At 43.3% G+C, this 23,448-nt stretch overlaps 1 protein-coding gene across 1 annotated transcript in view; it reads left to right on the top strand.

Annotated features, from left to right (window-relative positions):
• Positions 1–23,448, top strand: part of DMBT1 (deleted in malignant brain tumors 1) — a 337,458-nt gene that overhangs the window by 204,614 nt on the left and 109,396 nt on the right. The window contains 1 exon segment of the mRNA XM_037803873.1: positions 21,247–21,269. Within this exon segment, the coding sequence (XP_037659801.1) occupies positions 21,247–21,269 (23 nt within the window).

Below are 23,448 nucleotides of genomic sequence, written 5' to 3'. Positions count from 1 at the left end.
GTTCCACAAAGTTTTGCTTTCAGCTGGCTTCCTTCTCTCATTCCCATTCCCAAGCTTTTTGCTTTTGTTTTCTTTGAAAGATAGTTCTCCCAACTAATGTTTACATTAGGTTTTTATTCTTTATATTTTTACTTAGCTTTGTTCTTCCTTTCATTTATAGTCATCATCACCCTCATCTACTTCATTTTCAACTTTTTTTCCTGCCCATTATTTTAACCCTTTATCTTTTACTTTCATGTTTATTTCATATCTTTGGCTCTAGCCTTTACCTTTTATATACATTGCATTTAATTTTCATATTGTTATCTTTAAAAAGTTTGCCTAATTTATTAGGTTTTAGTGATTCATTTAAATGTTTTAAAAATATTTTTAACATTAGTTTTTTTAGTTTTGCTCATTTTTGAACTTTATATTAATCTATTCTTTTGTGTCTTTTTCCCTTAACATTATATTTTTAAGACATCCTTATTTTGATATGCTTGGCTTTAGTTCATTCATTTCATTGTGCTTTAGGATTCACTAGCATGGTTGTGTTACAATTTATTAATAAGTCTCTGGTGGCCTGCATTTGGGTGGTTTCTCATTTGGGGAGCATTCTTGCACATGTCTCTTTGTGGTTATGTGCATGCTTCTCTGTTGGGTTGTATGCCTAGGAGTGGAATTGCTGGGTCATAGAGTATGTGTGGCTTCGATTTACTACAAAATATTTGACTGTGTTCCAAAGTTGTTCTACCAATTTACAGTCCCACCAGTAGTGTGTGAGAATTCCCATTGACACACATCTTGCCAATCCTGGTGGGTGTGTTGTATTTCACTGTAGCTTCAATTGGCATTTTCCTGGTTACAAATGAGATTGAACACGTTTTCTATGTTTATTGGCCATTTAGATTCCCCTCTTTGTGAAATGTTTGTTCAAGTCTTTTGTCCATTCTTCTATTAAGTTTTCATTTTCTAATTGAGATGTGAGACATCTTTACATATTCCTTTTGTCAGTTAAATGTGTTGCAAATATCTACTCCCACTCTGTGGCTTACCTTTCTATTTTCTTTTGATGAACAGGTGTTCTTAATTCTTATGAAGGCCACAGTCTAATTTATCAACTTTCCCTTATGGTGAGTGCTTTCCATGTCTTGTTCATGAAATTGTTTCCTCCCCCAAGGTTATAATAATGTTCTCCTACATCGCTCTTTAATAAAACCATTGATTTTTTTCTTATTTTTAACTATCTTACTATCCTCATTTTATTAATTTTAATGCTAAATTATTTTTCCACCTCTTTTTCTTTAAGTACATTTTCCAACATATTTTTATAATGGCATCAAGAAGTGTGTGTGTTCGTGTGTGTGTGTGGGGGGGGGGTGTCTGTGTGTACGCAAATCACACACAAAAAGGATAAATTTTGGGAGCTCCCCACCCACTTCTCCTCCCCTTCCCTGCAGCCATCCCCTGGGCTCTGGCACCCTCTGGTAGATCTTGCAGCCCATTAGAGGATAACTCTCCAAAGACTCACCTGCTCTCTCCGGCTCTCCAGGGCTAAGAGACTGTCTAAGCAGATAGCCCCCTCAACTTATAAGAACAGTGTTCCTTCCTAACATTGCATAATATCCAAACATTATATGAGATGCTGTGAGGTTTAAAATCATAATCCCCTGAACAAAACCACCGGGTTGTGGCAAACCACTCTCCTGGAACTCTCTTCTAGGCCAGTGCTTCTTGAATGTTAACGTACAAGTCAATCTCCTAGAGATTTCGTTAAAATGCAAATTCTGATTCAATAGGTTTGGACTGCCACCTAAATATTCGCACTTCTAACATGCTCTCAGCTGATACCAATGCACTGGTCAAAGACAAAACAAAGTTACAGCTCCAGGTGTGGGACTACTCAACATGAGGTGCTGCTGGATGTGTGCCTATGGGTCACCACCAACGGTGTCACTGAGAGCATGTCAGAAATGCAGAATCTCAGGCCCCACTTAAGAACTACTGAATCACAGTCTGCATTTCAACGGACTCCCCGGGCACAGTAAATTTTGAAAGGCAGGTGGTCTCAGCAATGCCCTTGGTCTGACCCCTGCGAGGATGATGCACAGCCTCCAGAGAAATGCCTATGGGTGAGCCCAGCGCCTTCTGGACTGCTCTGTACCAACCTGCTGAGCCTCCTCCCTTCTTGGCAAACCCATAAAAGGGCCCTTTGGTGCTTAGTTTTTCAGTTTCCTTCCTCTCAGTGTAAGACTCTAGAAGGTGGCTCAAGCAGGGTTGTTCCAAATTGTTACTTAAGAAGAGGGTCAGCTTTGCCCTATTTGGGAGGTACTATAAGTTTGTCAATCCAGGTCCACCCAGAATAGTCAATCCTAAGAAGAAGAGGTCCACATTTAGACCTCTGACGAAGGTTCTGCCATACTAAGGTGTTAGAAACAGGGTCTCTCTTTCTTTTCCTGTCTCGCTGAGGGGGAACAGACTATTACCTGGTGAGATGAAAGTCCTAGAAGGGCAATTTAATCAAACTTCAGAATCTAAACCATAATAATGATATTCCTGCTTGCATGTGTGTTTTGTACTTTTCCCCACCATAATTTCTGCAGGGTTCTTTGCAAGCCCCACCAAAGAGGACTCTACTTCCGAGATGGAGTCTGTCCCATGGAAGGGGCCGCTGATTATAACAGGCCCCTGGATGCAGGGAAGGGCATCTGCTCCAGCTCTTCGCTAACCAAATAAAGAGGACTGTTGTCTGACACCACTTTCTCCCCGAAAAGAAACCTTGAGGATCCTCTTTGGTTGCTTGTCTTGCCATTAGGATCCATCACAAAGCATGAGAAGTTTTTTTCTTAAGTTCAAGAGCACTTGGATGCCTGGATTTAGAGAAGTGAAATGGTAGGCATTAATCTTCAATGTAAGGCCAATGAGTGTATATGTTAAGATCCAGTAGATGTCCTGAAATATTTCTCCGGATGACTGAGTTTTCCCTTTAGAATCTTGGCCAGTAAAGGTCTTGACTGAAGTAAAGATACTGTTATGTTAATCGAGTTTTCTGGGTTTTGATAAATTGCCCTTGATAAAGATGTACTACAGTTTAGTGGTTAAGAGCCCGAGTGTGGAGTCAGACTGGTATGCTGGTAAATGCTAACTGTCTGAGTGAAAATACAAGACTTCCCACAAAGTTGAATTTCAGATGTGTTCCATTTATTTATACCCAAAGCAGTATTCATTGTTTATTGGAAACTCAAATTTAATGGGGTGTCCTGTATTTTATCTGGCAACCCTATCTCAGGGTGGGGAGGAAGGAAAAAAAACCCTGATATGTAACATTTGCCAGTTTCCGTGGTGTAAATACTATACCAATGACTGATTTCCAGCTACCGACATGAGGTCACTGAACATGGTGTTGGGAAGAGGAATACACAGTTGTTTCTCATTCAAATCCTAGCACTTGCCATGTGTGAACTTACTGTCTTGAGAGTCATTTAAACCAGGAAGCCTCAGTTTCATGTGTACAATGAAGGTAGTAGCAAGCCCTGATTTGGTAGTTGGGAAGACTAAGTGAGAACGCACAAATGCATGGCAGTGCTCAGTACTGGGAGCCATTGCAGGCCATGGAGTGTGGAGAACACTGGTCTCCACATGTTCATTTTTTTCAGTCCAGCAGTCAGAGGCAAACATTTTGGTCCAAGAAAGGATGGAGTCCACCGCTGTCCCTGCCATATCTGAAGTACTCTTATTGAGACCTTTGGCTCATGTGACTGGAATTTCTTCTTGACAGTCCTGTTTTGTCACCTGACAAACTAGACATGATTTGTTTTAGAGTGCCTTCACCTCTTGCAGAGTGATGCTATCTGCTTGGGCTCTTTGATGATCTCTTAACTTTTATTTATCCGACACACCCTAACCCCACAGCTGTGTTCATCATCCCTAGGGACCTGGTGGGCTGGACCAGCAGGTTTCTGGAACCAGTTACAAGTATAGAAGGATGTTTGCTCTTTTAGGGACAGGTTATTCATCTGTATGAATATCTTTCTGGACATTTTAAAACATTTTTACAGCTTTATTGAGGTATAACTGATATGAAATAAACTTGTCATATTTAATGTGCACAATTTTTAATGAGTTTTTACATAGGTATACACTGGAGAAATGACTACAATCAAGATGATGAGTATATCCAGCCCCCCAAGAAGTTCTCTCTCTCCTCACTCCTGCCTCATAACCACTCATCTGCTTTCTGTCACTTTAGATTAGTTTGCATTTTCTAGAATTAATGTAAATAAAATCATGTAATATGTACCCTTTTTGTAAATAAACTTTTTATTTTAGACTAAGTTTAGATTTACAGAAAAAGTGCTGGTATAGCATAAAGATTTCCCATACACCCACACCCAGATTTCCCTATTATTAACTTCTTACATTATTATGGTATGTTTTTCATAATAGATGAACCATTATTGATACAAGATTATTAACTAAAGTCCTTACTTTATTCAGCTTTCCTCAGTTTTATTCCCTCATGTCCTTTTTCTGTTCCAGGATCCCATTGGGGATCCCACTTTACGTTTAGTCATCTTATCTTCTTAGGCTCCTCTTGCTACGGTGGTTTCTCAGACTGTCCTTGTTTCTTGAGGACCTTGGCCATTTGGAGGAGGATTGATCAGGTATATTGTAGGAGGCCCCTCTGTTGGAATTTGTCTGATGTTTTATCATGATTAGACTGGGTTTATGGCTTTGGGGAAGACCATGAAGATAAAGTGCCATTTTCATCATGTCATGTCAAGGTGCAGACTATCAGGGTGGCCTCACTGTTGAAGCTGCCCTCAACCCCCTGGCTGAGGTTGGGTTTGTCAGGCTTCTCCATTGTAATCTACTCTTTCACCCCCTTTCCATGTCACCATGCGCAGCCCACAGAGTAGGGAGTTAGACTCAACCTCCTTGAGGGCAGAGTATTTACAAACATTATTTTGAATTCTTCAGCACAGGAGATTTGTACTCTTTTTTTGTCTGACTTCTTTCACTCAGCATAATTATTTTGAGATTCACTGACGTTGGTGTATGTATCAGTAGTTAATTCCTTTTTATTGGTGAGTAGTATTCTATAGTATTAGTGTACCATGATTTATTTATCCATTCATCTCTTAATAGATATTTTTGTTAGCTGTCATGTTGGCTATCCTATTGCAAATAAAGCTGCTATGCACATGACAAATTTTCTGCTGACATATGCTATCATTTCCCTTGGGTAAATACCTAAGAGAGTGCAACAGCTGGTTGGTATGATAGCTATATGTTTCCTTTTTAAATGAAACCATTTGTTTACTAAAGGGATTGTACCATGTTACTTTTTTTTAACCAGCAGTGTGTGAAGGTGCCAGTTCCTCCACATCTTTTCAATGCTTGCTGTGGTCAGTATTTTAAATTTTAGCTGTTCTAATAGTATGTGGTGTTACCTCATTGTGGTTCTAATTTACATTTCCTTAATGACTCAAAGATGTTGACCATCTTTCCCTAAAAGATGTTGAGCATGTTTTCATGTGTTTATTTGCCAAATATATATCTTTTGGGGCCCTGATTATTATTAAGCTAAGTGAATATGTCTTTCTAAAATGGTTTTGAAATAGAAGTTGTGGTGCCAAATGGTAGTACTTGGGGAAATCTGGGGAAATGCTCAGCCTGAGTTTCTACCTCAGTGTTATCACCACCTTGGGATGGGTTGTCTGGAAGGGACATGAAGGAACCTTCAGGTGTGCTGAAAATATTTTATATTTTGATTAGGGTGTTGGTTCCTTGGGTGTATACAATTGTCAAAACTCCTTGAATATCTGAGCATTTAACTTAATAATTAATATCTGAGCATTTAACTTCAACTTAAAATAAAATAGGAACAGAAAGAAATCTCCTTAACAACCACACTTGGCATAAGACAACTTAAGCTTTAGTTGAGAAGAAATAAAACACTGAATGTGGATGGATAATATGGTCGACTGTCGATAATGCTAATGTGACATTGGGCTGAAGTGCAGGAAAAAGAAAACCATAACAAACAGAAATCGCCTCCTCAGAGCTGCCTTCCCCAGACACTCTCGGCAACGTGGTCCCATCCCGAGTCATTTTTCTTCAGCTTCCGTGCTTGTCGGCATGGGCTGCCCTGGACTCACGCAGAAGGCTTCCTAAACTTTGACACCGGGGTTCCCCGGAGAGCCTGTGTTGTGGCCTGGGTGTTGGGGTGTTTGATGCTCCCAAGTGGCTCCGACTTTCAGCCCGGTTGAGCCCCACAGCCTTACACGGATCCGTGATGGTCTTGTTTATTACTGTCTTGCTCCTCCCACAAGAAGCTAAGCTCCGAGAGGGCAAGAACATCATTTATCTTTATTGCTATTTCCCCAAACCTCAGCACCACCCCTGGCACACAGAAGATACTCAATAAATCTTTGTGGAATGAAAACAAAACAAAACAAAATACTTTCCTTTGCTAAGATAGCACTGCAAAATGAACCAGGCCTGGGTGGCAAGATTTACCTCTGCTGGCTGAGCAGGTAACCGGAGGGGTCAGGGACTGACCCCAAACAACCCTCAGCTCCTGGAAGCATGATCTCTAGGGCTGGTTTCTGCTCTGGCTGAATCACTAAGGATCACTTAGGTGAGGCCACATCGCTATAGGCAGGAGGTGGGGGGCTCCCTTGAATGCAAAAGGGGCATTTCAGGGATGAGGCCATTCCTCAGAGAAGGAAAGGGGCATGGGCAAGGGCTTTCCACTAGCTGGAGAGAGGACTCTGGCTCTCATTCCCTTGTATCTGGATTTTGAAGGGTCCTGCCACCCCTGCAGGCAGCTCTGGTGGTGAGGGAAAGATGGCCTCTGCCACACAGAGAGGACTAGAAGCAAAGCCAAGCCCCTGGGGTGGGCCGCAGTCAGAGCTGAGCTGAGCCTGGTGGTTTCATGCTCCTTGCTGGTTTTTCTACATCCCTGAATGGTCAGCTTGAGCCTTGATTGTTCTAGTCTCGTCTTCACCGGAAGGTTCCATCTGTGCTGGGGTGGCAGTGGAGGGGTGGTGGGCAGGACCTCTGGGGCCAGCACCCTGGGATTGGCAGTGGTTAGTGACACCCAAGGGGACGTTGAATCTCAGGGAAGCAGGAACCAACAAGTTTCAGGAGGGCTGGCAGTCTCCACACCTGTTTTTTCCAGTCCCTGCCAACCTTGGGCTTGATTTTATTGCTCTATGGCAGAAGGAACATAAGCACTAACTCATTAAGGACAATTGGATGGGCAGGGAGGGATGGGCATTCCACAAAGAGGAAACAGCGAAGAGGGAGAGAGCCAGACAGAGCCTGGTGGGCTCAGGGCCCCGGAAGCAGTTTGGTTTTCAGGAGAAAATGAAGTGTGGGGATGTGGTGGGAGAAGAGGCCAGAAAAAGAGGCAGGTGCAGATTGGAAGGGCCTGTTAGTCCACAGGGAAGGGTTGGTGCTTTGTCCTGTGGGAGTGTGAGACTCATGTCAGGATTTAAACTAAGGAGGTGGCATGCTCAAAAAAATTTTTTTAACACCATTATTGAGGTATACCATAAAATTCACCCATTTTAAACATACAATTCAACGATTTTTAGTAAATGTGGCAAGTTGTGCTACCATTTCCATAATTCTGTTTTGGAACATTGCATCACCCCAGAAAGCTCCCTTGTACCTGTCTGTGTTACTCACCTAGCAACCACTAGCCTTCTTCTTATCTCTATAGATCCACCTCCAGGGTTTTTCATTTTAAAATATCCCTTTATGGCTTTAAATGACCCTCTCCCCATTGCAAGGTGATCAAGGCATTCCGTTGCCCCTCTGTCACCACCAGAGGCACCGCTCATGAATCTGGCCAGCTTTCCAGGAAGCTGGAAGTCCCTGCCTGGGCCTGTGGCTGGGACAATGCCTGAGCTCACATGGCTTGGCAGCTTCCCCTGGAGAATCAGGCTGGAGATCCTCTTAACTTTCTGTGGTTTAATATGAAAGCAGCAATGTCCTAGCAGTTCCGAGACTCCATCAGATTATGGCGGGAGGGTGGTGACTGTGTTCTCCCTTATCTTTAAATAACAACTTCCCGTATTAGCCTGGTATGACATGGCGCCAAGCAAACCCGACTGTGGTTCTGCTGGTCCCACCACAAGCAGCCAAGGCAGGAGATGAGGGGGTGGGCAGCCTCCTGCATTTGGAGCACTCTTTCCTGTCTGTCAGCCCTGATGAAATCGGGACACCAATACATAAGAGACAAGCCTCCCTGGGGCTCCCAGGTTAAGGGGGGAGGGTCTGGCTATTAAACTCCTCCTAAGAAGGGGAGGGGTGGGAAGGACCTGGGGAAGGCAGGGTCCCATCCTGAAGGAGTCGGGGTCCATTCTTGTCGTGTCGTGCCCCATGCCACACTGACCATATGATTCTGCTCTGTCTCCTGTCTGGATTGCTACATGCCTTACCTGAGAAGTAAATTCCCAGAAAAGGAATGTGAGAGAAAAGGGATTGGCCATCTCTGGGAGGGGCATCCCATAGCTCACTAGCTAGATGGCTAACCAGGTGGCTCATCCCACCTGCAGAAGCATAAAGAGAAATGGCTGAAGAGGAGTCACCCAAGATCGCGTGATTTGATGACAGATCTGGGTCCCCAGAGTAGGGTGGAGCCACCAAATACAGAGGCAAAGACTGAACATTTTAAACAAGTGCTTGTTGGGTGGTGGGTGGTGGTGGGATGCGAGTGACATTTGGCAGGTGTGTGAATAAACTTTTTGCTTTTTTTCTTATCTACAGAAGCACCCTGTGGCATGGATTAGCCATCGACTATTTGTTTTGCATGTTTTGCAGGTATTGACAGTGCTTGTTACATGGGGATTAGGGGAGAAAAGATTATTTGAGTTAAATGTAGTGCTCTGTAAGGAAGAACATTTTTCCCTGGCTCTGCTTTCTTCAGCATTAACATATCCATTCATACATGTCTGCATGTGTGCTTGAATTTAAAACTTCTTAAGCGTGCTAGATGCAGGGATGCAGAGATGAGCCAGCTCTCATGAGGTGGGCTGAGACAAGCATATAGAAGACCAGGGTACAATGTATGCATGTTATAACAAGTGTAAGAAAGGGGGTGCCCTTTCCCCATTCCCTATACTTCCTGTGCAGGCAAACTATGGAAGGTCAGAGATAAGGTATGAGAGAATTTGGGGAAAGACTGTACAAGCTTATCCTCCTCCCTTGTTTCCTGCAATTTTTTGGCATGGAATAGACTCCACACACATCTCCCGGGCCTGAAAGCAGTAGGAGAATGTGTGCACAGAAGTGGGTTGAAGGCATTTTCCGAGTGGGGTGACTCAGTTGGGGAGTGGTCTCTGCTTGGCTGCTGAGTCGTGTGCACGGGAGGGCTGATCACTCAGGCATGACTCTTTCTTCCGGAGTGAGATTTACCAACAGGAGAGGGAGGAAGCAAAATCTGCCGTTGTCCCATGCAGTTTCCTGCATCCCAGAATCCCCTGGGCCTTGCATGTCCTCCCTGCCTCTCGCCAGCAGCTTTCTGCCCAGCAGACCCCAGCCTGGCTGGAGAGGCAGGCTTTGGCCACTCAGGTTCTCCCTGTCCCCCGAGGGAGGCCTCAGAGGTCTGAGCTCTACTCTGAAGAGGGCTTCGCAGCAGGTCTTGGGGAGGGGAAAAGGTCTACTTGTGTCTAGGATGTAACTTGATGCTGGAAACCCAAAGAGATAGAATTGGGGTAGGTCCTGAAACAAGCTGGGACCAGATGAAGGAAGATCTCCTGGGTTGCTTTCTGCTTCTCTACATTATCTCTTTTTGAGAATTTGCTTGATATGTTAATGTTGCTTTGAAAAAGTGTCATTTTGAATTTTTTTTAAATGGTGCTGGTCTGCTATATTGGTGTTCAGAGGTAAAAAGCAGCGCGGACTCTTTGCCACAGACGTTCAAGAATTCAGGACTTGTCCTCAGCTTGGGCGAAGGCAGGGGAGATGGAGCAAGCCTCCGGCTTTCCTCCGACACAAACGTCGCTGGCATCTTCTTCTGCAGGATTGACTCCTCGTCTTTGTCCCTGTGGCTCAGGACAATGGGTGGAATTTAAAACGGGCCCTTCGTGTGGATTTGACTCAGGTGTCATCCTTCAAGGTGACATGAAAACAATGTGAGACCTCCGAGTGGGAGAAGTGACAATCAGAAGCGAGCTGAAATAAAAGCTCGGATAACATCTCACACACTGACGATTTCTGTGAATTCAGCTATTGACACATGGTGTTTGTTTTTAGTACACTTTTTAGCTAGACTTGACGTATTTAAGGCACAACTTTTTGTTCAGGTTCTCACGTGCAGAGTATTCAGCTCTGTCACTGAACTTAAAATTATGGCCCCTCTGGGACATTTTGCTATGGACAAAGATTAAGAAAATGATCGTTCAATTTCGCTTAAATTGGATTCTGTTAATGCTGCAGAGAAAGTCTCCATAATATGAAGTAGACTTTTTAATTTTGATTTTTTAATAAAACTTAAAACACCAATATTGCAAAATGATATAGAACATATTTATCAAATCATGTAGAGAAAGGAAAGGTGGAAGTCAGTCTAAGAGTGAGACAATGTCAATCGCCACAAAATGCCCGGAATGTAGACTTGTCTTTCCCACCCTGCCAAGACTTGATACATTAGGCTTGTGAATAAATCACTCTTCTAATTCTTTGGACACATAAATACTTCTAATATCTAATTAAGAGTAAGTAGTCCAGGAAGTGAGAGTGAAAGAATATCTGCTTTACAGGCCACACCTAAAGACACAAGTCATCTTTTATAAACAGGTGGGGAAGGGAACATTTACTTTAAGGACAAATAAGAAAAAGATGAAACAAAACAAGCCATTTTAGTCCTCCAACTGGAGGCACTGCACAGCCTGCCTGCAGGGCTAACAGGACAGGGACCCCTGACGAGTCAGCCTGGGACATGGCTGAGATTGTGGTCACGCCAACAGGGATCCGTGCCATGGGACACGGCAGCAGCAGGAGGAAGAGAGGGGCCAGGGCTTTTCATTTTGAGAAGAAAACTACAGCTTCCCATTGAAGGGGGTGGTCCTGGGTTCAAGTCCCAGTTCCTCTACTCTCAGTCTATGGAAAATTAGGCAGGGCAGAGGCAAGAGGTAGCTATAAGGTGGCTGGGAAGAAATGATGCAGAAGAGAGATGGCTTGAAGAAAGCAAAGAACAAGAGAGAAAGCTTTGATGGGGCTGGAAATAGACTAACCCACTCAGGGTGCTGAGGACGCGTTGCTGAGACAGGGCAGATCACATCTGAAGATCTAAAGGCAAGTGAATGAAGAGAGGTCTTTACAGGTGTAAGTCTTTGCCTCCAGGGGGTCTTTTGCGAATCTATAAATGGAATGTCAGGAAGATAGTGTGGAAGGACCTCCCAGAGCTGCCTCTGCAGGGTTACCTGTGTGAAGGGTGGATCTCTGCACCTGGTCTTGGAGCCTGCCCAGGGGCTGGGGCTGCCCCTCCAGCCAAGGGTCCCTGGGGCACCCCTCCTCCTGCTTCTCAGGAGGTCGGCTTTGCAGTTTTGCAGACAAAGGAGCCAGTGTATGGAGGGTACGGTTCAGTGATCTGCCCAAGGTCACACTATTTAAAATTAGAAAAACAAAACAAAATAAAAAACCAATCTCAATATAATCTGAGGTCAGATTCCCCAGGAAATGGTGGCAGACTGAATGATGCAAGTCTGCCTGATAAGGAGATTTACATTTAATATGAAGCTGGGAAAATTCAGACAGGAAAGCATTCAAAGACAAGGATTTCATAGTTCCCACTGCCACCACCCTTAAATGACAGCTTTGGTCTGAAATAGGAAACACCACCCAAATTAATAGCAATAATAACTCATAGTCATTGAACATTTATCAAGCACCAGCACCCTTTTATGAGCTGTACATGCATTAACGTTTAAATATGCATATTTATTTAAAACAATGTTAATGAAACTTCTAGAAGGTATCTGTTTCCAAAACAAACCAGGTTAACAGCCCTAGTAATCTGCTGTGATAGGCAGGATGATACTAGAAATATTGGAACCAGGCACAGAGCACAGCATGGGGCACTGACCCCCTGGGCTTAGTGCTGGATTACACTTTATGTTGGGGAACTCTGGGACCCAAGAGGGAGCCCAAGCTATAGCTCTCCAAGCTGTAATAAAGGGCACTCGCGTGGCTCCTTACCCACCACTACGAAAGGACTGCAAAATTTTTCTGACAGTACAACTGCACTAGTGTGGACTGGTTGAATCCAGTCCTGTGGGCAGGTCTCCCTAATCCTGAATCACCTTCAGTTTTTCGGGAAACTTGGACAGGCCTCACCATCTTCTTGGAACAAGGGCTCCTATATATTTTACAAAATCCAAGGTATATCCCCCTAATTATCTCTTCCTGCCTGGAATTGTGATGTGTTCTCCTCCTGGAAGCAATTCTGCTTGCTTTCCCAGAGTTTGAAAGTGTCTGGGTAAGACCCTGCCCTCTTCCATGAATTGGAGTGGAGCTTAAGAGATGTTTTTAAGGCTTGGGCTTCTCTCTGTGTTGTGAGAGGATGGTGCAAAGAGCTGATCTCTCTCTGAACTTCCTCCTTAGACTCCTGGCCCCTCTGGGCACTCACATGGGAGGAGTTATGTTCTTTTGAGGAGGCTGTACCTAACTGAGCATAAAAAGATCATTATGCTCTATGAACATGAAACCATCTTATCTCAAAACAGTTGGCAAAGCATCTCCTAATGATACGGGAACTCTGGGGGTAAGAGGGAGGGAGTTACAGTATATCTTGTTTGGGATCTAATCCCTAGGAGAGTGCATTTCCATGATCTTTAAAGTGATTTTCACCTGGGTGACTTGACACAGAGTCCTGGGAAGGGACCTGAGTGATGAGTGTGAACATCGCAAATGGCTGCTGAACTCTTGCTTGGTTGTGCACTGCTTTGCTTCTCTATGTTTTTTTTTTATTTGTTTGTTTGTTTGCTTTGTTTTGTTTTGTTTTTTGTCCCAGAGTCCAGGTTCACATTCTTTAAATGGAAAACCTGTTGTTGACATTTTAAATAGTATTGTTCAAAATAAAAGGAACTATCTTAACTGTGGAGCCTTATAGTAGCGGTTGGTTTTATGTCCACTTCTCCTCTGTTGACCCCACCCTTTCAGTCACAGGCAAGGCCTGTTGTCTGGTGGCTGCAGCTGCTCCGGCCACTGCACCCACTGCAGTCCCAACACCAACCCTTCGGCTCCGTCTTCTCACTCAGTTGTGGTCACCTCAGCAGCAGCCACCAGGGTCTTGGTCATCTTTGCTGCCTCTGATCCCAGCTTCAGCCACTGTCAGCAGGCAAATTGAGGTATCAGGTGCCCCCCATCACGTCTGACATGGTGACAAAGAAGTGGACACATTTGGCCAGGATGGCCAGTGAGTCATGGGGTGTAGAGGATGAGGAGAAAGGAGGAGGGTGTTGACAACAGTAATGTCAAGGAGCGTGCTGGTGTAGTTGGAGCCCTGGGGATCTTGATGATCTGGCAGAGGCCAATTGTGCCTGCAGAAGATGAATGAGGGGGTGAGAGGATGGGAAACAGGGCTGGAGAGTCAGAGCTCCATTTTGCCTTTGATGGCCTCCACTTGGTAACGGAAGATTTGGGGTTTGCAATTGCACGTGCTGACTTGGTTGATGAAGAGAAAGTTGCGGTTCTGGGCTCTGTGGGAAAGCACCCGGTTAACGCCATCAGAATCTTTCAGGCAGCAAGAGCCCAAATAGAACCCATGTTCTATAAGGAAACCATCGATCTTAAAAATGTACACTGGTCTCTATCAACTTCTGTTAGTAGAGAGGGATAGACTCTTCATTGAGCGAAGGAGCCTGCAGAAGATGAAGTAAAAGGAAACCAGATGTTGAAGAGGTAACGAAAGAGTAGGCAAAAATGTGAAGGAAAAAATGAGAAAGCAGTGATTCTCAACCTTGGATGCACATTGGATTCACCTGGGGGTGGAAGGTATAGGGGGAGGCTTTTTATAAAGCCCTAGGCCCAGGCAGTATCCCAGACCAAGTACATCAGAATCCCTGGGTGGGGGATCCAGACATGAGCATTTTGCAAAGGTCCCTAGGTGATTCCAATGTGCAGCCAAGCTTGAGAATGATTGTCTAAAGGAGTTCCTCAGTTTTGGTGAACTGTGTTTAAGAACGTGAACTTGCTCAGAATATAGTTCTGAAGCATGTTGAAGTTATTCTGAAGCCCCTGAAAGATTCAAGAGTCAAGTTTTCAAGTGATGGCAAGCCTGTGAGTTACACTACAGGATTTCTTTTTGAATCCAAAGGTATTTCGCAAAAAATATGAGGCTTTGACATATAAAATGAAATCACATCCAAATAATTCCGATCCCTTCTTTTCCCCTTGGGCAGACGTGACAATGTGTCAGCCTGTACTGGACAAAAGGAAAGAATGCCACTCTGCAAAGTGATAGGAGGCAGTGGAAATGCAGGGGACATGGGTTTGGGATGTTATATGGAAATTCTTCAAGTGATGAGGTGTAAACACATAGCCACCACCCCCCCGCCCCGCCCTCCTCCCAGCTGAGGATGCAGGAAAGGAGAGCTTTGATAGATCGAAGGGCCTGGAAGGGGAGGGGAGAAAGTGAGGATGGTGGAGGGGTCTGGACTTACCTAACCTAGGATCCCACAAGGGTCAGCAGAGAAGGAGGGGAAAGAAGAAGCAAGCATGGTCCTGGGCTCTTGCCTTTATTATGACCAAGGGGGGAAGGAGTAGTGCTTTCCCGCAGATTCTGGGGATCACTAGCTTGAAACTACATGGCCTGAAAAGTGAAAGTAGCAAGAGCCATTTGAAGACACTGAGGGCAGCTCTGATCATCCAAGCCCCGTGGAAGCACATGCACTGCCAGTAAATTACTTGGCATGGAGGGGCAGAAGTGTCAAGGGCCATTTGGAGAAGCTGAGGGTGGCTCTTATCATCCAAACCTTGTGGGGGTACAGACCTTCCCAGTTATGGTTATGCCCAGGCAGGGCTACCTGGGGTGGTCACTCAAAAGGGGCGCTTATGACTAAACCGGGCAAGATGACGAGACACCAAATGTAATTTATTTCACGCCATTACACATTGAAGTGTTTGAATGAGTGCCACTTCCAGTGATTGATTCTTTAATTATTCATGAGGGTGGAGACTCGGATGCTTTGGCTGGAGCTGTCTTTGCTGCACATTACAAATCAGGACACTTTCTCCATGTCTGTATAGTCCCAAAATCAATATCTACTTTACAGGGATCCTATTGAAGATTACAAAGATAACTGTGATACAGAAGCTCAAGACACTGGTGATGTCAAAGGAGAAAGTGTGCAACAGAAAACGTGAAGGACAAGAAAAAGAGCAACAAAATGTACCCAGAACCAGCTGAACACAAGCCACAGTGAATCAGAGTGTGAGTATCCTTGAGAAAACCTTGCATATAGTAGCTTAAATATAAAACTCTCATGATTTATAACCTTAGACATTTGATTTTTCTCCTTTAAGGAAAGGAATTTTTTATTCCAAAAATGAGTGAAAAAAAAGCATAAAACAGAAAAGCAAGCCAATTTATTCTACTTTGAATTGTAATCAGACACTTTGGAGCCAGTATATAGGATACAGTCAATTCTGGAACATGTGTTTGTTGTCATTATAAATTGAGTATTATGAGTCTTTTTTCAGGTAAGGATAGGGCTGGAGTTGTGAGATTTAGAATTGTCACCTGAGATCACTATTTATTTAGAAAAACATTTTTCAGAAGAACCAGCCGAAGAAATTTTTAGGCCAGTTTGCCTTAGCTTGTGTATTTGCCACTTTGTCAGCAAAACACAGTCTCTATTCTAGCTAGGAGATGTGCCTAGTTGATTTTGATGACTTGTCAAGTAGAAAAGGTTTAAAATTTCTAGTAGGACCACATTTAATATTCATATATTAGCTTGTTTGCTGATTTATGTGATGGTCAATTAAAGGAAGTATAGTTATATCACTACAGGATTGCATTTTTCTACTTCTTATTTTAAAAAAATTAATAAACACATGGCATGCCTTTATAAGTTGGTTGGGGGATGGAGCTAAATCTATGTCACAGGCCAGGCAGCCACGCTGTGTGCAAGGGGCAGAGGTAAGTGGTTGGGATGCCTCACAGGTGCCCATTTGGCCCCAGGTGGATCCTTGTAACAATGAGAATTGCTATGGGCAGCAGGACACCTTCAAACAAGAGCAGAATCTAAACTAGAGTAACTGACCTGATGTTGGAGGTAATTCCAGAAATTACAATCAAAATCTAATACACCTCAGAAAGAGGGTACTCAGTACTTTTTATCCCCAGATTCTCTGTGTTGAATGTGGCTTTTTTAAAAGAAGGACCTAGAGACAGAGAATCCAAGAAGCATCTGAACTGAGTTCTTACCCTACAACCACATTCACTCAGCAGGTGACCTTGAACACAACTTCTCTGTGTCTCAGTTTCCCCACCTATCAAAAGGAAATAAGGCTATTTCCATGTCTGCTTACTCAAAACTATTAAGAAAATTAAATTTAGTAATGAATACTAAATGCTTAGAGCAGTAAAAACTACTAGGCAAATATAAGGAGCAACAACATGACGATTACTTCCTTTTATACATGTAGCAAATGCCCTTTTCAAATTTAATCAACCATTTAATCATTCTTTTTGTTTCCAATATCTACTTTTGGCTTTGATTTGTTTTTCCTGTTCTTACTTATGTTTCACCCCAGCTTTGTCACTTACGTATTTTTAAATAATTTGTATCATTTTTGAGCGTATGGATTTCTGTAACAGCCTTAGATTCTTTTTCTGGAAGGAGGTAACTTAAAATATAAATAAATAATGACATAATGGACTCATCTCCGGTTATTTTGAGTAAAGGTGTATTCTTTATGCGCAAATGCATCACCCCTGACCTGGCCGCCATCTTGGGGGGGCTATTTTTTCCAGCTGTCGGCTGCAGCACATGATGATACAGACAAACAATTCATTGTCCTCTACCCACTCTCTAGAATCAGGATCCTTGGACTAAAATCTTGCTTGCACCTCTACCCAGTTGTGTGAATGTGTTCAACTTTGTTTCTTTTGTGATCAATCTTAATTGGGTCCTGCTGATCAAGGCACCAGGGAGACAGCAAGCAAACCCTAGCCTGGAAAGGCAGATTTCCAGAGCACCAGTTGGTAATATGAGGGTGAAAATGGCATCTGCCTCACAGAGGGCAAGGAGGGTAAGTGGTGAGCATGTAAACAGTTAGCACAGGAGGTGGGGCAAGATGGAGGCACAGGGAGATGTGGAATTTAGTTAGTCCCCTAGTAAATAGCCAGGAACAACTAGAAAATAGTCTGAAACAACTGATGGGGGGACATCCATGACCGAACACACATCGTATACCAGTCTGGGATGGGTGGAACAGCTGAGATTGCAGAATAGAACTGTAAGTAAAGCTCCCCAAACTGTGAAGCTGGTGCCCCTCCCCCACTGGCATAGCAGGCTGAGTTGCAAAACTTCACCATGGGGAAAAGAAGCAGTCCCTGCTGGGAGCAAGGGAATGTAGCTCAACTAAGCTTCAATTGTGGTTTTAATTAACAAATTTGGACTGCTGAATACATGCTATGAGTACAGATAAACCCAGAGCAAGCTGAAAAGGAACTCAGAGCTTTCTTTTGCCGGAGAGGAGGTGAGACTGATGGGGAAAAAATACATAAATAAATAAAAACAGAGGCCTTTGGTGTCTGCTGAGCTCAGAATACTGGAAAAGGTCTGTGTCCCAAGAAAAAGGGCATACAGAACTGGGTACCAACTCTGGTTCTTGCCTGGTGAACTGGAGGGCTTGGGACTGGATCTGAAAAGGGGACTTCTTTTTCTTTTTTTTTTTTTCCCCTCTCATTCTAAGTAGTTCATTAGAGAAAGCCTCAGACATTTTCAATTGTCAGCACTGACCCAAGCAAGGGTAGAGTTAAGAGAGAGAGTCAAAGGAAAAACACAAGTGCAGAAGATAATTCCCTACAGGGCATATCTTCCCTAAGAAAAGGGAGGGGGTGAGGCCCAGCTCCAGTGGCAGCCCTCCCTCAGAGAACTCAGACCCCAGGGCCTGGGGTCGGGTGAGGAGGTGGGGTGGAAACAGGCACAGCTTAAGCTTGGCTTCTGACATCCTCAGTCCCTGACTGGGACAGGGTCCACTAAGAATTAAATGCACCCAACCTGTTTACACTGGTAGGAATCTGCAAACTGACATGCACCACCTGTTGGGCAGGATAAGAAAAGCACAGAGTCTAGAGACCTCACAGGAAAGTCTGACAATCTGCTGTTCTCGCCTTCAGGGAAATCTGATACTGAATACAGGCTCCTCCTGAGACCTGGGCCCATCTGGTCTGGGAAAATCTGATTCTGGGAATCATGGAAATCTTATGCCTATACAACAAAAAATTATGAATCACACTAGGAAAAATAAAGATATGGCCCAGCCAGAGGAACAAATTCACACTTTAAAGGAGATACAGGAGTTGAAACAACTAATTAAAATCCTCAAACAAATATGCTAAACCAATTCAAAAATCAAATCAATGACTGAGGGAAGACATGGAAAAAGAGAAGAAGAATATAAAGAAGATATTGGGTAAACATAAGGAAGAACTCAAAAGTTTGAAAAAACAATTGGCAGACCTTATGGGAATGAAAGGCACAATGCAAGAGATGAAAAACACAATGGAGACATACAACAGCAGATTTGAAGAGGCAGAAGGAAGTATTCAGGAACTAGAGGAAAGAACATCTCAAATCCTACACATGAAAGAACAGATAGGGAAAAGAAAGGAAAAATATGAGCAGGATCTCAGGGAATTGAATGACAACATGAAGCCCATTAATATATGTGTCACAGGTGTCCCAGAAGGAGAAGAGAAGGGAAAAGGAGCAGAAAGAATAATGGAGGAAATAATCACAGAAAATTTCCCACCTCTTATGAAAGACATAAAATTAAAGATCCAAAAATCACAATGTACCCCAAACAGAACAGATCCAAGCAGACTGACTCTAAGACACTTAATAATCAGATTATCAAACGTCGAAGACGAAGAATATGGAAAACAGCAAGAGAAAAGTGATCCATCACATACAAAGGAAGCTCAATAAGACTAGTGCAGATTTATTAGTAGAAACCATGGCGGTCCTCATATATATTGTGGTGGTGAATGCATAATTATGTGATTATACTAGGAATCACTGATTGTTTACTTAGGTGGATTGTATCGTATATGAATAAAACTGTTTAAAAAATATACAGAGGGATACAAGGCAGTGGTATGATATATTTAAGATACTGAAAGAGAAAAACTACCAACCAAGAATTCTACAGCCGGCAAAACTGCCCCTCAAAAATGAGGGAGAGTTTAAAATATTTTCAGACAAATAGACACTGAGAGAGTTTGTGAACAAGAAACTGCTCTAGAAATACTAAAGGGAGTACTACAGGCAAATAGGAAAAGACAGGAGAGAGAGGTTTGGAGAAGAGTGTAGAAATGAAGACTATTAGTAAGAGTACCAATATGGACTAACATTGATAAGCAAAATCTGAGAGATGAGAACACAGGCTATCAGGAGATAGAAAGAGGTTAGAGATCAGGCATTCAATGCTGAAGGAGTACAGAATGTTCAACAGGATTGACAGTATAGATCCAGAAATGGTACGGATCACATAATAGTGTGTGATCATAACACAATATTCTAAGTACTCTGAGCAAAGATGAGTGTGAGTATGGTTGAAAGAGGAAGGCTAAGGGCATGTATAATACCAGAAGGAATGATAGAAGATAAATACTGGGGCTGTATAACTTAGAGAAACCTAGAATGGTCAATGATGGTGATTAAATGTACAAACGTAGGAATATTTTTAAATGAAGGAGAACAAATGGATGTCAACATTGCAAGGTGTTGAAAATTGGATGGTATAGGGGAAAAACACAGTCAATGCAAATCAGCATCTATAGTTAACAGTAACATTGTAAGATGATTCCACTAATTGTAACAAAGGCAATATACCAAAGCTAAATGTCTGTTAGAGGGGAATATAAGGGAGTGATATGGAATTCTTGGTGCTGGTGTTGTCTGACCCATTCATTATATTTTATTTTTATTTTTCTTCTATCTTTAGTATTTTTATTCTTTTGTTTCTCCTTTTCCTCTTTCTTTGGGGAAAAAATGGAAATGCCCTCATATAGATTGTGGTGGTGAATGTATAATTATGTGATTATACTGGGAATCATTGATTGTTTACTTAGGGTGGATTGTAGGGTGTATGAATAAAACTGTTTAAAAAATAAACAGAGGGGTACAAGTGCTGGAGAAAATGTGGAGAGAGGGATGTACCTATTCCCTGTTGGTAGAGGGTAGAATAGTGCAGCCCAGCTGGAGGGAAGTGTGGTGGTTCCACAGGAAGCTAACGATGGGGTTGCCATATGATTCTGCAACCCTGTTATTTGGTATATACTTGGAAGAACTGAGAGCAAAGACATGAGTGGACATTGCACACTGGTGTTTATGGCAGCAGAATCCATAATTCGCAATGGATGGAGGTGGCCTCAGGGTACATTGACTGATAAACAGTGCAGTCGCAGTTAAATCGTCTGGGGGGATGGTGGCCGGTTGCTGAACCCTCGGCTCTCGGCGTTGCTCGGAGGGTACCGGCGGCGGGGGCTCTTTCCCGGAGGCGAGGGCGAGGCGGGGGACTTGGCCAGGTCCCCGGCGGTGGCGTGCAAGGTATGGAGGGCGGCGAGAAAGGAACAGGCGGGACGCTTTTTTCAGGAGGGTAAAGCCAAGAGCGTTTATTAGGGGTGAGCACAGGTTATATAGGCTGGCATAGAGGGCGGGGGTTGTTACAAGCCAATGCTGAGGGGATAAAGGCTAGGATTGGTTCTGAGAGGGTGCGGAGGTTAGGATTGGTTCTAAGAGGGCGCGGGGTTGTTTGAAAAGGGGCGGGAGTTGCTCTGGCAACGGTGTCTGGCAACAGTGTATGCGCACTGGTGGTGGCGGGAGTTGCTCTGGCAACGGGGGGTGTGCGGGCAAGATAAGGGGGTGGGGAAAAGGCGGTTCCCTCCGGCAAGCCTCCCCTAACGGTGGTATTTTGGGTGAGGAAATGGGGCCTGCCTCCGGCCTCACTTTCTCAGGCCTGGGGGGCTGTGGAGGGCGCTGTCGCCCGTGCCCACCACCCTCCCCAGGGGCTGATCAGGTCCCCCAGCCCAGGCCCGCCAAGTCGAAGCACGTAATCAGTATCCCGCAAAACAGAATGATGAACCTTGTTGTATACATACAATGGAATATTGAGTGTCGGCAAGAAGAAATGAATTTGTGAGGTATGCACCCAGGTGAATGGACCTTGAGGATAGTATGTTGAGTGAAATAAGCCAGAATCGAAAAGACAAACTATAACCCCTTACTAATATGAACTAACTATAGTGTGCAAACTCTGAGAATTGAATCTGAGGACATAAGTTATCAGAAGAAGGCTTATGATAAAGGTTCCTAGATTGTAAGCTCTTACAGCAATCATACCTATTCATGAGTTGTAACGGTTGTCTAAATTCTGAGATGCTGAGCTGTTTGTTTATAACCTGGTTGAGCCCTGGAACTTTGGGTATCTGTGTGACACCTGAGACTCAGAGCCAGAGTTCAGCAGCTATGAATGTCAGCATTACCCCATACAGTAAATATAAATAAGCTGAAAAAGAAATCAGACTTCAATTAGAGACATGAACGAGATGACTTGATTAGAACTAAGGTAAACCAGACTAAAGGGAAAAGAATGATATTGACTGTGTTTTAAAACCTCAACTTCTGTGTATGACCAAAGGAAGAAAAGTTTATTTGGTGAAAAATCTCTATTTTCTGTAACACACTATATAAGTTAACTTTAATGGTCAGTTTATTCAAACAACGTAATCACATGGAAACTTGAAGAGGGGGTGAGATCTGGTTTGGTTTTAGGTTAGTGTGAAACCCCCATATATCCCAGAGTAATTTTGGTAGAGAATAAAAAGTATTTGCAAAGCCCCCTTGAGGGCCTGGGGAAAAACATGGAAACATTAAAGTTCCCCACCTGGGGAATTCCTGATATTCTTGCAAGCATTGGGGACCACCATTGTAGTAGGCCAAGCCCTCAATCTTGGGGCTTGCCCTTATGTTACTGTGAAGGAGAGACTAAACCTACTTATAATTGTACCTAAGTCTCACCCTCAGAGAACCTCTTTCGTTGCTCATATGTAGTCTCTCTCTCTCTCTCTCTCTCTCTCTCTCTCTCTCTCTCTCTCTCTCTCTCTCTCTCTCTCTCTCTCTCTAAGCCAGCACTGCACGTAAACTCACTGCCCTCCTGTCTACATGGGGCATGACTCCTGGGGATGTAAATTTCCCTGCAATGTGGGACATGACGCCCAGGGATGAGCCTGAACCTGGCATTGTGGGATTGAGAACATCTTCCTGACCAAAAGGGGGAAGAGAAATGAAACAAAAAAATGTTTCAGTGGCTGAGAGATTTCCAATAGAGTCGAGAGGTCATTCTGGAGGTTATTCTTATGCATTATATAGATATCCCTTTTTAATTTTTAGTGTATTAGAATAGCTAGAAGGAAATACCTGAAACTGTTGAACTGCAATCCAATATCCTTGATTCTTAAAGACAATCATATAACTATATAGCTTATATGGTATGACTGTATGATTGTGAAAACCTTGTGGCTCATACTCCCTTTATCCAGTATATGGACAGATCAGTAGAAAAAAGGGGGAGAAAAAGTAAATGAATAATAGGGGAGGAAAAGGAGTATGAGATGTTTTGGGTGTTCTTTTTTACTTTTATTTTATTCTTATTCTTAGTTTTAGTTTTATTTTTTAGAGTAATGAGAACATTCAAAAAATTGATTGTGGTGATGAATGCACAACTATATGATGATACTGTGAACAAGTGATTGTACACTTTAGATGACTGTATGGTGTGTGACTATATCTCAATAAAATTGCATTTAAAAATTAAAAACACTTAGCACAGTGTGGGTGCCACAGGAAGCACTCAAGCACTCAGGGTCACTGTTCTGGGTTAGCGCCCCCAGCAGACATAGTCACTGGTGGCCTGGGCCTTGTCCTAACACCAAGTACCCAGAGGCCAGCCAGTCCCTGTAGGCATTTCATCAACAATCTCTTTCTTCTGCCTGAATTGAACTTCCTGAATGACCCAGTTGGGCACAAACCTAGTGGAATAAATGGGGCTTTGGTTTGAAATGAGAACCAATGAACCTAATGCTCTCCGTTGAACTCTTATGAAGAACAGGAAGTCTCAATTTCTTTAAATGTCAACATAATGCAGTCTGACTGCATTTTATTCCAGTGAAAGTGTCTAGTGTTTGTGTTCGTGGAAGAGTGGAAATTTCTTGTTAATTCT

Source organism: Choloepus didactylus, chromosome 15 (genome assembly GCF_015220235.1).
Source record: "Choloepus didactylus isolate mChoDid1 chromosome 15, mChoDid1.pri, whole genome shotgun sequence".
Taxonomy (NCBI): domain Eukaryota; kingdom Metazoa; phylum Chordata; class Mammalia; order Pilosa; family Megalonychidae; genus Choloepus; species Choloepus didactylus.
The sequence above is the reverse complement of the archived record's forward strand: the minus strand, read 5'-3'. Positions and strand labels throughout refer to the sequence as shown.